Genomic DNA, 14,579 nt, shown 5'->3' with positions numbered 1-14,579 from the left:
ACCGCTAGATAACCTGTCTATATATCCACGAGGCTATGACACTTAATTGTTTTATTTGTTGAATGATGATGCACAAAATTGTATAGCACAAAGTACTTTTGCACCTATGTACTTACCCCCGACGAAGCCCCTATTTGTTATGAGGTTAAATGTGTTGGGTCATGTTGGGGTGATGTTGTAGCACATGTAAACATTATGCCTGTCTAGGTTACAAGGTCCAATCTTAGTATAAGAAAAAATAAATTATACTGGCTAATATCATCCCTAGACCTTGTTCCCAGTATACTATTTACCGTAAGCAAATATTTAAACAGGCCAATCAAGTTTAACTACGATTGATATATATTGAAAGGTACGTTTTACTCTCCTTGTTGGACAGCATAGTAGAGGTGTGACATGCAGACCAGGGGTAGTGTGTCAGTGCTGGAGAGGGGAAGAGCAGGGCCGGCGCTACCATAGAGGCAAAGGAGGCAGCTGCCCCAGGGCCCCAGAGCTTGTAGGGGCCCCCAGTGGCTACAAGAGGAAAAAAAATTTCAAATCGGCCTTATATAGTTTTTGAGAAAATCGATTTTAAAGTTTTGAAGGAAGAAAGTATACTTTTAAATGCGGTAAATGTAACTTTCAGTAGCAAACCTAACGGTAGTGTAATTTTACATGCATCAAACGAAAGCGCAATAAATTTCCTGACTGGGTTTCCAGGGGGTCCATACGCAGCTGCAGCGCTTTGGCCAGGCATCGCTATACAGCCGCAATATGGCTGTATGAAGATCCCTGGCATTTTTTCCTATTTTCCCAAAAAAAAATTTATGTTTAGAGTGTGGGAATTAAAAAAAAAATTATGTGGGGTCCCCCCTCCTGAAACTTTTTAACCCCTTGTCCCCCATGCAGGCTGGGATAGCCAGAATGTGGAGCTCCGACCGATGGGGACTTCACACCCTGACTATACCAGCTGCAAAAAAGGTCCCCTAATGCCGATTTTTGTTCCGGGGTATATGTTGGGGGGCCCCCCAGGTTTATTTTGCCCTGGGGCCCCATTGTTGCTTAAACCGGCCCTGGGGAAGAGTACTCCGGAGGGAAGAGAAGCAGGACACTTGGCACCCCATCTTCCGACAGAGTTACAGGGGATCCTATTACTCTCCTGATTGCAAACAAACTAAGTAAAGTTGCCTTAATTATTTTACATTTCCAAAGGTAAAAATGAATCATTGCAAAAATATAGCAATCCTTATCTAACATATGCATAGCTGCTTAACTTTACAGTAAAAAAAAAAGAAAGGTGCTGCTATCCCTGCCAGGGCATAGCTTTCAATCAGCCACGCCGCGCTGCTGTTCTGTCACTGCAACTTGCTTGTTCTGCTATCACAGTGACAGCAGAGCTTCCACATCATGGTCAGAATTTCATTGGTTCCTGACCTCATGATTCCTGTGAGCCAATCACAGTAACCAGGTTTAAACAGGGATAAGACGGCCCTGATCCTTAAAGGGGCACCGTGGCGAAAAATTGTAAAATGTAAAATATGTGCAAACATAAACAAATAAGAAGTAAGTTTTTCCAGAGTAAAATGAGACATAAAATTACTTTTCTCCTATATTGCTGTCACTTACAGTAGGTAGTAGAAATCTGACAGAAGCGACAGGTTTTGGACTAGTCCATCTCCATGGGGGGGGGGGGGGGTATTCTCAGGGATTTATTTATTTTCAAAAGCACTAGTGAATGGCAGTTGCTCTGTCCATTTGCCAAAAAACTGTGTAGTGAGCAGGGAAGCTGGCTAGCGTCATTGTTTAAATCCTTTCTAGGGAAAATCTTTATAAATAATGAAAACCTTGCTGAGAATCCCCTATGAAGAAATGGACTAGTCCAAAACCTGTCGCTTCTGTCAGATTTCTACTACCTACTATAAGTGACAGCAACATAGGATAAAGGTAATTTATGGCTCATTTTACTCTGGAAAAAAACATACTTCTTATTTGTCTATGTTTGCACATGTTTTAAATTTTACAGTTTTTTTTGCCATAGTGCCTCTTTAAGGGGCAAGAATCCTCTGGTTAAACAAAGCATAACCTTTTATGTCAAACCGAAAACATTTCCACAAGCTGATTTAAATTCATTACAAAGGAAAACACACAAAATAACTGCCTACCTAAGAATCCAGCCTCTCCAAGCTGGTGTTTACTAGATGGCCATTTGGCAGCAACTACAGCATTGAGTCTAGATAATGATCAGCTTTTCATATCTGAACATTCCAGTATTTCCCCCTTCCCTTTACAAAACTGCTCAAGTGCTTTCAGTTTGTGTGGAGATTGTAAGTGAACTAGAGCCACAAATTCTCCAATTTCTTAAGCTATGTACACACGTCAAATTCCTGTCGCCTGCTGGAACATCTGTTGCCAGTTCAGGATTGAATTCTGTACAGAGGCGGCATGCATCTGTTACTTTGGGATGGGAGGAGCTACAATGCACAGTGCAGGATGGTGTGACTTCCGGTGGGGGGGGGGCGAGTGGGAAAATAATGCGTTTAAGCATTGGGAGTGACTAAAGATCTGGCACGCCGCACTTCTAGGCAACATCACAGGGAGTCTCCCATACACATGCTAGATTCTCACTCAAGGCGGTCTTTACAGGTCACCCCGACCAAATTTAACCCAATGTGTGTATGTAGCTTACCCGGAATCTGACTTGGCAATTGCTGAATACAGACAATACAACAGTCAGAGAGACAGTACAGTGATGGTTATGTAACATGTAAAGCAGTCATTGTACAGATGCACAGCTCTGTCGTGTAGGCTTCATATGTCTTCATCTCTGGCATGTTCTACATCCTTAATAGCAGTTTATTTTACTACAGCTCAGATTCCTTATACGTTATTACATTGTGATACTGGCCTACATAGTGCTTTCCCCTCCTACAATACAATAGCGGCAAACTAAGTGATTGTTTTGAACCGCGTATCCATTTTTTGACAGTGTTTCAGAAAATTCAATAGCATCCAATCAAATTCAGCTTTTTCACCTGTAGCACTGCTTCGGCAAAAAGGGGGTGCTGATTGGTTGTTAATGACAATGTAGACTATTTACCATATGTCTGTGTTGCTATTCATTTAGGTTCTTCTAGAAAACAAATGCTGGTATTAAACTGCAAAGGCCTTGATTGTTATTCAAAAATACATAGAGGAATATGATCGGCTAATGTGGGCAACATGGATTTTTCCTCTGTTAAAAGTGTGTTTGATAATATTTTTCCTTTCACATATGCTGATAAGTGAGGCCAGCCTGCATCATTATTCCTCCTCTACCACTTGTTCGTAGCATCCCTCTTCCCTCCTGTGGTTCCTCCTTAGACGGGCTGGCTGCTCCTGTTCATTATCTTCCAGGTCATTGTCAGCTGCCTCATTCTCATCTCTCTCACTCCCTTCCTCAGATCCGGATTCATCCGAGTTTTCCTCTTCCAAGTAGCGGTATCCCTTAACCTTGTGGCGAGGGGCAGGGATCTTGGGGACACGGAATGGCACTTTACTGCTAATCTTCCGTTCCATCCACAGATAGGAGAGGACAGATATCAAAGCTGAGGCCAACATAATTCCCAGTTTTGCCTGTGATGAAAGAAATGTTTTATTTTACGTGTCCTGTAAAGGGCTAAAGTGATTCTGTTGTTTTGGGGAACACAGTATGTCAGAGTTAAAGAGGGAAAAGAACAAGATTTGTGGAGAGTAATAGGCGGAGCAAAGACCTATCCGGCACATCACTGGCAAACAGTCCCACCAGAGCGGGTTGAATCAATGGGCACAGGGGGCAAGGGTAGCCTGACGGTCATAGTCTCGGAAGGGCACACAACGGCTGTCGGGATACCCTTTACTCAGACTCCCACAAGTGGGTAGGACTTTGCATGTTTACTAATGATGTAACTTGTCTTTTTACTTATGGATGACTACAATAAAGAAAGCTGAGTACTGTCGTGCCGGATATGTCTGCATTCTCCCTATTGCCCTGCACAAATCTTGCCACCTAAATCCCGACCACGCAGTACTGGCCTGTAATCCAGAGTGGTAAATATACAGTCATCGGTTCACCCTCCATCTTGGAGTGCCGTTTCTGTCACCTTCTTTTCATAGATGGAAAGGAACAAGAAGGAAGTCTGCATTTTACATTGGGGTGGCCCTGGGTCAAATTACAGATAGTTTTCCTGCTGAAATGTGTATGGGCAGGCAACAGATCTCGCTCTGATTAGATTCGGTCATAGAGAGAGCTGTCTCATGGTCGATCTGCCCATACATCACCCAGCTCACTGACAGCCCCAGTGATTCTCATTAGTCCGCAGAGAGCTCCAGTCTGCAATAATTAAAACTCTAACTCACTAGGGGCCACTGGGCCTGATGCACTAACCAGCGGTAATATTGCTGTGCACAGACAGCACGCGGCAATATTACTGTTATTACTGGCAGCGTGTACAGTGATTATGCTTGTAGCATTACTGGAATAACATGAACATTGTTACAGTAACGAGCATTACTAAAGTTTATGTGTTACTTTAGCAACGCTTCCGCTACACGAGGCTGCTCTGAGCAGCTGGAGGAAGCTTCCTCTTTGGTCGGTCGCATCCCCAGTTCCCCTGTAGACGCGAGTCAGCATGTTCGCATCCCCGGCTCCCCTGTAGATGTGGGTCAGCGTGTTGTTTCTGGCAGTCTCCCTAGGAGGACGCACACAGCTCAGAGCTGCCTTTACAGGTTAAGGAGGCGGGTCTGAAGTGTGTCAGCTGATTCCTGCGGTCAGGTGACACTTGCTGCAGGGATGTTGCTGATTGGTCTAATTTTCCTGGGGGCTTGGTCTGTGCTCTATTCCTGCTATATAGACCCTGGGCATTCAGTTACTCGCTGTCCGTTATAGCAATCAGGTCACTGAGCACTGGACCTTGCTCTGCTTCTGAGTCTAGTTAAAGTTCTGCTGAGATAGATATATATGCAGTGTTCACGATATATATCTATCCTTAGTTAGTATTGTATATTGTATTATTGTGATTGTTTTTCTGTGTATGACCCGGCAAGCCCTCCACTTTGATTAAAGTCTCATACCTCTGTACTACAGTCATCTGATCCTTGATATTGACCTCGGCTAGCCTAACGACCTTGTCTCTATCTCATCCTTAAACTGTACCTCAGCCATCTGACCTATGTGTATGACTTCGGCCTGTTTAACGTTTTCGCACCCGTCTCAGTCCACTGTACTTTAACCATCGGATTACCAGTGTATGATTCTAGCCTGTATTTGACCTTGCTCCGTCTTAGTCCCTTTGTACCGCATATCTCTGACTTCACGTGTATGACCTCAGCTGACGATCTGACCTAGATATCGTATTATCTGTGTACACTTTATACCAGCGTTACATACACACTGCCGGTAGTAGCAGTTACGGTAATATTGCCGTACGCGGTCTGTGCACAGCAATATCACCACACTTTTGTGCATCAAGCCCATAGAATTATAACATTACTTTAGTTAAAGGGACTCCGAGCAGTGCAGAAACTATGGAAAGATGCATATCATTTTAAAGCTCTCTTTCTCCTCTTTCCAATGATATATAAACCGCCACCCTACGCCTTTTAGTTTTCGCCATTTTCGCGTTTGAAATTGCCGCAGCCGCGACTTCGATCGCGAACATAGAGAAAACTAAAAGGCGTAGGGTGACGATTTATATATCATTGGAAAGAGGAGAAAGAGAGATTTAAAATGATATCCATCTTTCCATAGTTACATTGTATTACACAGGGCGACTTTTTCTCAAAGTCAGCAGCTCCATTCAGCAGAAAAAGTCGCCCTGTGTAATACAATGTAACTGTGGAAAGATGGATATCATTTTAAATCTCTCTTTCTGACGACACCTAAATCGTCGTCCTGCGCCTTTTAGTTTTCTCTATTTTCACGATCGAAATCGCGGCCACGGCAATTTCAATCGCGAAAACAGCGAAAACTAAAATGCGTAGGGCGGCGGTTTATATATCATTGGAAAGAGGAGAAAGAGAGCTTTAAAATGATATGCATCTTTCCATAGTTTCTGCACTGCTCAGAGCCCCTTTAACAACATATACCAATATCATATACAATGTATTATGAATCAATAATCCATATAAAAATAAACACGCAGGACATGGACATGATTATAAACCTTGTAGACTGATTAAACAAAAACAACTGTAACAATTATGGTAACCTAGATTCCTCAGATAATATAGAAAGGAATCCATGATCGGGCACCATTCCTGATTCATTGATTCCTGGGCTAATGATCCGTGGCCAGGAGTGCGCGTGCACGCGCGCGATTGGCCGCGGGAGCGCACATGGCCTTCTGGATGTAGCCTCTACACCCAGAAGGCTTAAATGGTTATTTTTGGACAATTGGACACAGGTATTTTATAGGCTTACAGCAAAGACCCAGAGCAATCCTCTCAACGACCGCCTAACGCAGGATGGCGGCCGCAGAGTGGCTTCCTTGGTCCTCGTTCACCCACTGGCGCGTGAACTTGCGATGCATAAGATTTGGTGGTAGCTCGTATGAGCGCCCGTAAATAAACAGAGCTGGGCTTGGTGATCTTGAATAGAATAAAACACTTCAGCGCTGTATCATATACGTCCACCACCGGAAACACCAGGAAAAACAAATGCGCTTACCGGACACCGGACTTAATTACAGGGTCTGAAATAAAGCCTTATGAGGTCAGCAGCAGGTGTCTTCACAACTGGCCTCCTCTCCAGGTATAACAGTATCAAATATGGTATTTCACCGTTTTTGGGCATGTAGAAATAACAAACAATCCACATCTAAGCGTATCTATTGCGACTTTAATAAAGATCCATAAAACCAACATGTAAAACTTTTAAAAGGTCACTTACATCTGGGCCCTTATTACAGGGACCCACGATGAACAACAGCAATGAAAATCATAGGACGCCGTCCAGCCACACGTCCGCCTCACCCGACCGGTTTCACTACCAAAGTTTCATCAGGGGCTAAAGCTTTAGCCCCTGATGAAACTTTGGTAGTGAAACCGGTCGGGATTGTTTTTTGTTATTTCTACATGCCCAAAAACTGTGAAATACCATATTTGATACTGTTATACCTGGAGAGGAGGCCAGTTGTGAAGACACCTGCTGCTGACCTCATAAGGCTTTATTTCAGACCCTGTAATTAAGGTCTGAATTGTCCGGTAAACGCATTTGTTTTTCCTGGTGTTTCCGGTGGTGGATGTATATGACACAGCGCTGAAGTGTTTTATTCTATTCAAGATTTAGATGCTTTACAGAAGTGTTGGACTTTGGCTGCTTTGCTTATATACCATGTTTTAATTCAATTTATGTTTTTGTGGTTGCGCTGATATACATATGGGCTTGGTGATCTGCCTGCCAGCTGCAATCGCAGCTGGCAGGCTGTTAAAAATAAAAAAAAAACAACAACAGTATTTTGATTTGTACAGCGCTGAAATCTAGTGCAGCAATGTACAGGGGACAGCTCTTTCACTTAGCTGTCCCCAGGAGAGGCTCACAATCTTATTCCTCTCATAGGCTGATGCCTATGAGAGGTGATGCTAGTGGTGGATCAAGGGGAGAGGGAGGGAAAATAAAAAAATACATATTTATTAAAAAAAACAACTATAAAATTGATTAAAATAAGACATTGCAGCAGCAATCAGATCCCACCAACAGAAAGCTCTGTTAATGAAGAAAAGTAGGGTAAGATTCATTTGGGTGGTAAGTTGAATGGCTGAGCAATAAACCGTTAAAGCTGTGCAGTGCTGAATTGTAAAAAACTGCCTGGTCACTAGAGGGGTGTAAGTCTGGGGTCCTCAAGAGGTTAATTATATACAGGTATATGGAATTTTTGACTGAAGCCTGTTTCACGTTGGCAGCCAGTGTTTTCATCGCAGTGCGATTGATTGATCACATCGCACCACACCGCTAAAAACAAGCTTTGTGGATACCTGCGGTAATGCGTGTTAATGTAATTCATTTCGGCAAAACATACTTTAATTGAGGCTCTCTACCGCTCACTTCCTTTGGCTGAAATACGTACTGCAAGCAAGTGTCTTGAAAAATGTTGCTACTTCACATGCGCACCACTAACGCCAAACAGTTTACCATTGACTCACATGACTTCTGGGCAACATGCATTACATCAGATGCTGGCCCATAATGTGCTGTTGCCCTAGCGCTAAATTGGATACTTCTGCCACATCGCATCACATCCAGTATGAAATGTTCCATAGACTTTCATTGCTTTAGCGTCACCCTGCGGTAAAAATGCCGCAAGGCAATGAAATCGCACCAGTATGAAAGGGGCCTGAAGCTCCATATTAAAACCTTTGGCAACATTTTTTTCTTTCTGAGAAAATGCTCTTACCATCATTGGAAGCCCCGCCCACAAGTACACAACGAATATAGCGAGTGCTTGCAACCAGTGGTAAAGCGTAAACACAAAGTCCTGACGTTCCTTGTCTTCATAGAACATTCCTATTATAACTAGAGAAAATATATCATACAGTGTCAATGCAAAATTAAGAACATAAACATAAAAAAACATACTTATACAAAGAGCTATACTCAGGAACAAATAGTGCATGTAATCATATATATATATAGAACCAAAGTAAAAATATCCTATCTGTACAAACAGGTTTACAATACTAGTTTAAAAGCAAAAAAGATAATTACTTGACTCAAAAATGCAGTGCTCTGTTTAGTCATGTGGGATTGCTCAGATAACAGTTGGAGAATAGTGGTCACAATAAAGGGAGCTAAGCTGTGGGAGGTCAAACTTAAGCCATCAATATGAATGAAGCAGCTGGTGTTTCGTATATACTCATCTATAAGTCGAGAAATGTAGGACTGACTCAAAATATAAAAGTAGGAGGGTCACCTTATACTTGAGTAATCCTAAATTTCACAACATATAGCCAGGAATTGTGGGGGAGCCTCTTTCTCTCCCCTTACCCAGTGCTAATGCAGGCAGCTTTCCACAAAGCCCCCATCTAATGCAGCATCAGCGCTGAAGCGGAAGCCGTAACGTGATTTATTACACAGCGTGACATCCTCTCTTGTTCCTCTGCTCGTTCTGGTCTGTTTGTTTACAGTACTACAGCTAAGGCTTCGATGTCACATGAAGTCACATGACATCAGAGCCGCAGCGGTGCTGGGGAGAGAGGGAGTGAGGGGGGGGGGCCTTTCCATGGTGGTGGGAGGGAGGGGGGCATTTCAGCAAGCTGCGTGCTGTAGCACTGTGGGGGACGGGGAGACAGATGCTGGCTGCTGCAGCTCCTACATCCAGTGTAAAAGAGGGGACACACAGCTAGGGGACACAGGGGCCACACAGCCAGGGGGACATGGGCCACATAGCTAGAGAGGCCACAAAGCCAGGGGGACACTGGGGCCACAAAGCTAGAGGGGCCACACAGCCTGGCGGACACAGGGGCCACACAAAGGGGTCACAGTGACCACACTGAAACATCCTGGTGACAACTTAGTCCTCAAGTGCAGTCTTTAACTTTCCTGGGTAGACTTATACTTGAGTAAATAAACAATTCCAGCTTAAGAGGGTCAAATATTGGGGTCGACTTACACACGAGGTTGACTTGTATCCGAGTATATACGTTATTCAAACGCCCAGAAAAAAATGCCAAAAATGTATCAAATGTCAGGTAGCAGCAGCTAAAGCAAATACAATGATGTGATGATTATACTAATAATAATAATAATAATAATGTGTGGAACTGATGTCCCTCTTGAGAAGTTAAAGTGAAGTCTCCTATGAAGTCGAAGCAGAACAAATAGGCGCCGGCAAATTTGGGCACACCATGCACCACCATAGGCCGCAATGTGAATTACAGCTATAGCAGTGCTCAGAAGCGAATTTGGGTGCCCGGCAAAAGACGGACCCAACTCACTTAAAAACAGTGTAATTCATCTGCCAGCAATAGTTGGCAGCCGAATTACGTCTTTTCCCAGTGTCCATGGAGGCCTGGAGGGGGAATAATAATTAACGCCACCTGGACTTTTGTAGCAGCAGGGTGAGCTGTTTATCGGCTTCATCCTGCGCCCAAATTTGCCGGCACCATTTTTACATGTATGCTGTAAAGATGTAGTGAGAGGCTAATTGGTTCTTAGGACCTGGTCTAGCTGTCGTGAGCACAGTGTGTGCCTTAATAAAGGCTGAGTAGCCCTTTGAAAACAGTGTGAATCAGTTGCGGCTTAGTCTAAGTATGCCGCCATTTATTTCTTCACATGCAAATTATCTTTATAGACCTGGGTGTGTACCATCTGTAAGGGTAAAGATCTGGGGCTGGAGCTCCGGATCTATGCTGGGATGCCCTGGATGTTGGGTGCCTACCCCCCCCCCCCCCCCCCCCCATCATCCCCCATGGCAAAGTCACACATCAATTACCTGCTATGGTCGCTTGGTCTCTGGAGACATGTTCTGTTCTAGTTACCTTATATACTCGCGTTTAAGCCTAATTTTTCAGCACCAAAAAATGTGCTGAAAAGTAACCCCCCTTGGCTTATACGCGAGTCAGTGGAGCAGAATGGCTGGTGGAACAGGTTGTGTTACTGGCAGAGGAGCGTAAGGGTTGTGCACCACTGATCCTCCTCTTGCCAACTGGATCCGTGTCCCCCTCATCCCCTGCAACATAGTGTGCAGAGTGCACTGCACAAGACTACTTGTGTCCCCTGGTTTGTGGAGCGGAGCATTCCAGCAATGTGTCAGCGGTGCAATGCTTGGGGATTCTTCCTGTGTGGCAATTGCTGTTTCTCATGTCTATGATGCCATATAGTGGCATCTTGAGACACAGCTGTATCATCCTTAGGGCAAATCTGGCTATGGGGAGGGGGGCTGACTTGTACTAGGGGCACATCTGGCTACTGTGAAGGGGGCTATACTGGGGAGGAGGCCAGTTTTACTGGTCTCTGGGGGTACAGTGGGTACCTCGGCTTATATGCGGGTCAGCTTATATACCAGTATATACGGTATGTTTAGGGGACACTTCCTATTTATGTGATATGTTGCCTAATTATGTATTTTTTTTTTTTTTTTGGTAGACATTATATTCTGTATTAAAGTAGAGGGAACTTCAGTTAGCATTTCGCTGGGCGGGGCTCCTTACAACTCAGCTTAGTTACCCCCTATTAAGAAAGGGATTCTTCTCAGTAAGATGTGGAATAAATATCTTACAACAGGAAGTAGTTAAGGCAATTTCTATACTTGCATTTAAAATCATTTTGGATGCCTTCCTTACTGTAAAGGGTACCTACTGTTAGGATTGCTAGGAACCTCGATCCAGTCAGGGATTGATGGGGACTGAGGAACAAACAAGAGGTTGAACTTGGTGGACTCATCTTTTTTTTCAACCAAGAAACTTTTGTAACTACATGAAACCGTGTAACTATCACTGGAGCAAACAAGGCAGAGCCAGTACAAAAAAATAAATGACCATCGTCACTTGCAGTTTCCCATAATATCTGACTTATAGCCTACTGTAGTGTGTATACCACTGATATCCATCCCTGCCATACATGAAACCCCAACCATATTACTTACTGCTGAGACCAGTCTTGTTGAGTGCACTGCCGAGACCCCACAGTGCTGCCACCAAATATAACAGAGGACTCTGTGATTGCACCCTGGGATGTGGACTCCAGAAAAACAGAGCAATCAGGATGCTGGCATGCACCAAAGCACCTCCTGCCAGGGGGATTTGTCTTGGAACACGAAGGAAGCTCAGTGCAAGGCTGGAGAAAACAGAGGCTGATAATCCATAAGCTGTAATCAAATATGGAAGCTTCTCCAAACCAAGTGAGCACACTCCATAGCACTAAAAGGAAATAAATCAAAGTGCAGGGTGACAAGGAAAAAGAAAACACACATACATTATTAAGTAAAAGAAAAGTTTGCATTCTTAAAACAGGTAGGTATTTGCGATTATTTAGGTTGGAGTGCACACAGGGCCGGATTTAGGCCAAGGCCGTCTAGGCCATGGCCTAGGGCACCACAGCAGGAAGGGAACCAAAGCAGCAGGCTAAACTGGTGCAGCATTTGCAAGCTTGCAAATGCTGCAATACAGGGAGATCAGGCGAGTGCCTAACCACGGAACTCTGCTGCTAGATGCCTGTGCAGCAGCCACTTTGCTCTCTGTGCACATTTGCATTGTGGCCAGCGGCTATGGACTTGAGCAGCATTGGAGATGGAAAGGAAGAGGAAGCTTCTGCAGTGGAGACGAGGTGTGAAGGCGACCTGGCTATGTATAATGAAAGGGGGGGGGAGGAGGGATTAAGGGAGTCATCTGGCTACCTATCCTGGAGGATAAGGGGGAGGAGTCATCTGGCTACATATACTAGAGGGAAGGGGGAGGGGCCATCTGGCTACCTATACTGGAGGGAAAGAAGGGAGGAGTCATCTGGCTACCTATACTGGGGGGTCATCAGGCTACCTTTACTAGAGGGAAGGGGTACTGAAGGGGAGCGGCTGGTGGCAGTGGCCTAGGGTGGTAAAGAGTACAAATCCGGCCCTGAGTGAACATATGATGTCTCCCATGATGCTGAAGATGTTGCTGAATATGCAAATCATCTTTGCTGTCCCTGTAAGCTAACCACACCTCCAGAACCGCAGGAATGCAATTGATAATTGTACAGCCACAATAATCCAAAATGCATACAGACTGTTTCGGATTGCTTGATCCTCAGTAGTGCATGGCATGAATTAATGTGGCTCTATGGTAAGTAAGTAAGTGTCATAATGCAGAACACATTTTATGAGCAGGCCCTGGAAAATCAATATATTGGGGCTCCAATGATACCAAAATATGAGGAATAAGATTGTATTTAATATTTCCACATTAAGGTCATGTACTATTTTTGTCTGTCCTTTTAGAATTGAAATTTTGCAAAATCTGATTTTGCACTAAAGCCTGCTTGACACTTTCTCCTTAAAATATACCTGTGATAAAAAAAAAAAAAGTGCCCGGGGGTTCGGGGGGGTACTTACCTTGGGAGGGGGAAGCCTCTGGATCCTAGAGGCTTCCATCTGGATCCAGAGCTGGCTCCCCCAAACACAGAGCAGCAATAATATTTACAATGGACGCTGCACACATGCGCAGTAGCGTCTCTCTGCTCAGGCTCTGGCGGAAATAGCTGAGCCCGATCAGATCCGCTCTACTGCACAGGCGCATATGGCTTATGCCTGCACAGTAGAGTGGACTCGATCAGGCTCGGCTACTTCTTCTGGAGCCCAAGTGGAAAAACACTACTGCACATGTGCACACAAATACTGTAGATCCTCAGGGGGGTCCCGGTGCTAAATTCCCTCTGCTGAGGAAGAAGGAAATAGCCTCTTTAGGATCCAGAGACTTCCCCCTCCTGAGGTAAGAGCCTCCCAGGGGCTTTTTTTTTGTTACAGATTTTCTTTAAAAGCAACCTTACTTTATATCTTTTTTTGCAAACTGTTTGTACCCAGAAATCTATAGTTATGGATGGCAATGCCTGGTTTGCAATATTAGGAGCTCTGGGCGACTCCAAGGTGTGCAGAGTTCAGAGGAAGAACACAGGCATGGGCAAAGGTCATGAAAGCAGACACTGCAGCAATGAACAGGCAAAGGGGGCAACCAGGAAAAAGCAGAACAGGTCGCAAATTGTAGACAGTCCAGAAGCAGGCCAAGGTCAAAACAATAATTAACCAAGTTCAGAGGCTGAACTCAGTAGGCTGGAAGAGGAGATAGGACTTGGGTCTCAGGTGCAGGACAAGGTACAAAATATGGATGTAGCAACTGCGATTTTAAGTTCAGGATTCAGTACATGGAATAGAGGTCTTTAGCTATCAGGCACCAGAACACCACCAGTTCATTTTAGGTAACCAGAAAGATAAATACATCCATTAATTTACAAGCCACAGGATAAATGTGCATGTAGACAGAAGGAGAGAGACACAGACATGCATGCAAGTAATAGAAGACAACCATGAATAGACACAGAACAGAATAAGGTGAAAGGGAAACTGCTGAGGGAGGGATGTAGTACTAAACCAAGGTCAAAAGCTGTGTCTCACATTCAAAGGCCCATATGCAATTATTTTTTTCTCCTGAGTTTTCTCCTATGATATCATTTTTCCTAGTCGCTTTAAAATAACTTTTGAGCACTTTGCTATTTAAAAAAAAGAAACAAAGTATCAAAAAGTAGTTTAATCACTTTGCATCCAGACCTTGATTCCCACTTATGGACCAGAGTAGTTTTGACAGTTTAGCTATGTCCTTATTTAATCAGAAATAACTTTAACCCTACTTAGAGACAAACTAGGCTTTCATTGTATGCCATTTTTTCCATCAAATAATTTTGTTTTCTATGAATTTTAATGGAAAAACAAGGAAAAAACATTATTTCTCAGTTTTACCAATTCCATTTTAAAAATAAAAAGTGCTACTGTAGATAAAAAAACACGCATTTTGTTATTATGTTCCTGTCACAATTTATGGTGAAGATATTGGATTCTGAAATAATGCTACAGAGTGTATTTTTTCACTATGAGCTGAGAAAATAAAAGTATATTTAATGG

At 43.8% G+C, this 14,579-nt stretch overlaps 1 protein-coding gene across 1 annotated transcript in view; it reads right to left on the bottom strand.

Annotated features, from left to right (window-relative positions):
* Positions 1–1,982: 1,982 nt before the first annotated feature.
* LOC137536146 (protein unc-93 homolog B1-like) overlaps positions 1,983–14,579 on the bottom strand; it is a 65,596-nt gene continuing 52,999 nt past the window's right edge. The window contains exons 10-12 of the mRNA XM_068258223.1: positions 11,577–11,850; positions 8,388–8,506; positions 1,983–3,591 (exon numbers count right to left, since the gene is read on the bottom strand). Of these exons, the coding sequence (XP_068114324.1) occupies positions 3,280–3,591; positions 8,388–8,506; positions 11,577–11,850 (705 nt within the window). The 3' untranslated portion in view covers positions 1,983–3,279. The remainder of the gene's footprint in view (positions 3,592–8,387; positions 8,507–11,576; positions 11,851–14,579) is intronic.

Source organism: Hyperolius riggenbachi, chromosome 10 (genome assembly GCF_040937935.1).
Source record: "Hyperolius riggenbachi isolate aHypRig1 chromosome 10, aHypRig1.pri, whole genome shotgun sequence".
NCBI classification, from domain to species: domain Eukaryota; kingdom Metazoa; phylum Chordata; class Amphibia; order Anura; family Hyperoliidae; genus Hyperolius; species Hyperolius riggenbachi.
Note: the sequence above shows the minus strand (reverse complement) of the source record. Positions and strands in the feature narration are given on the sequence as shown.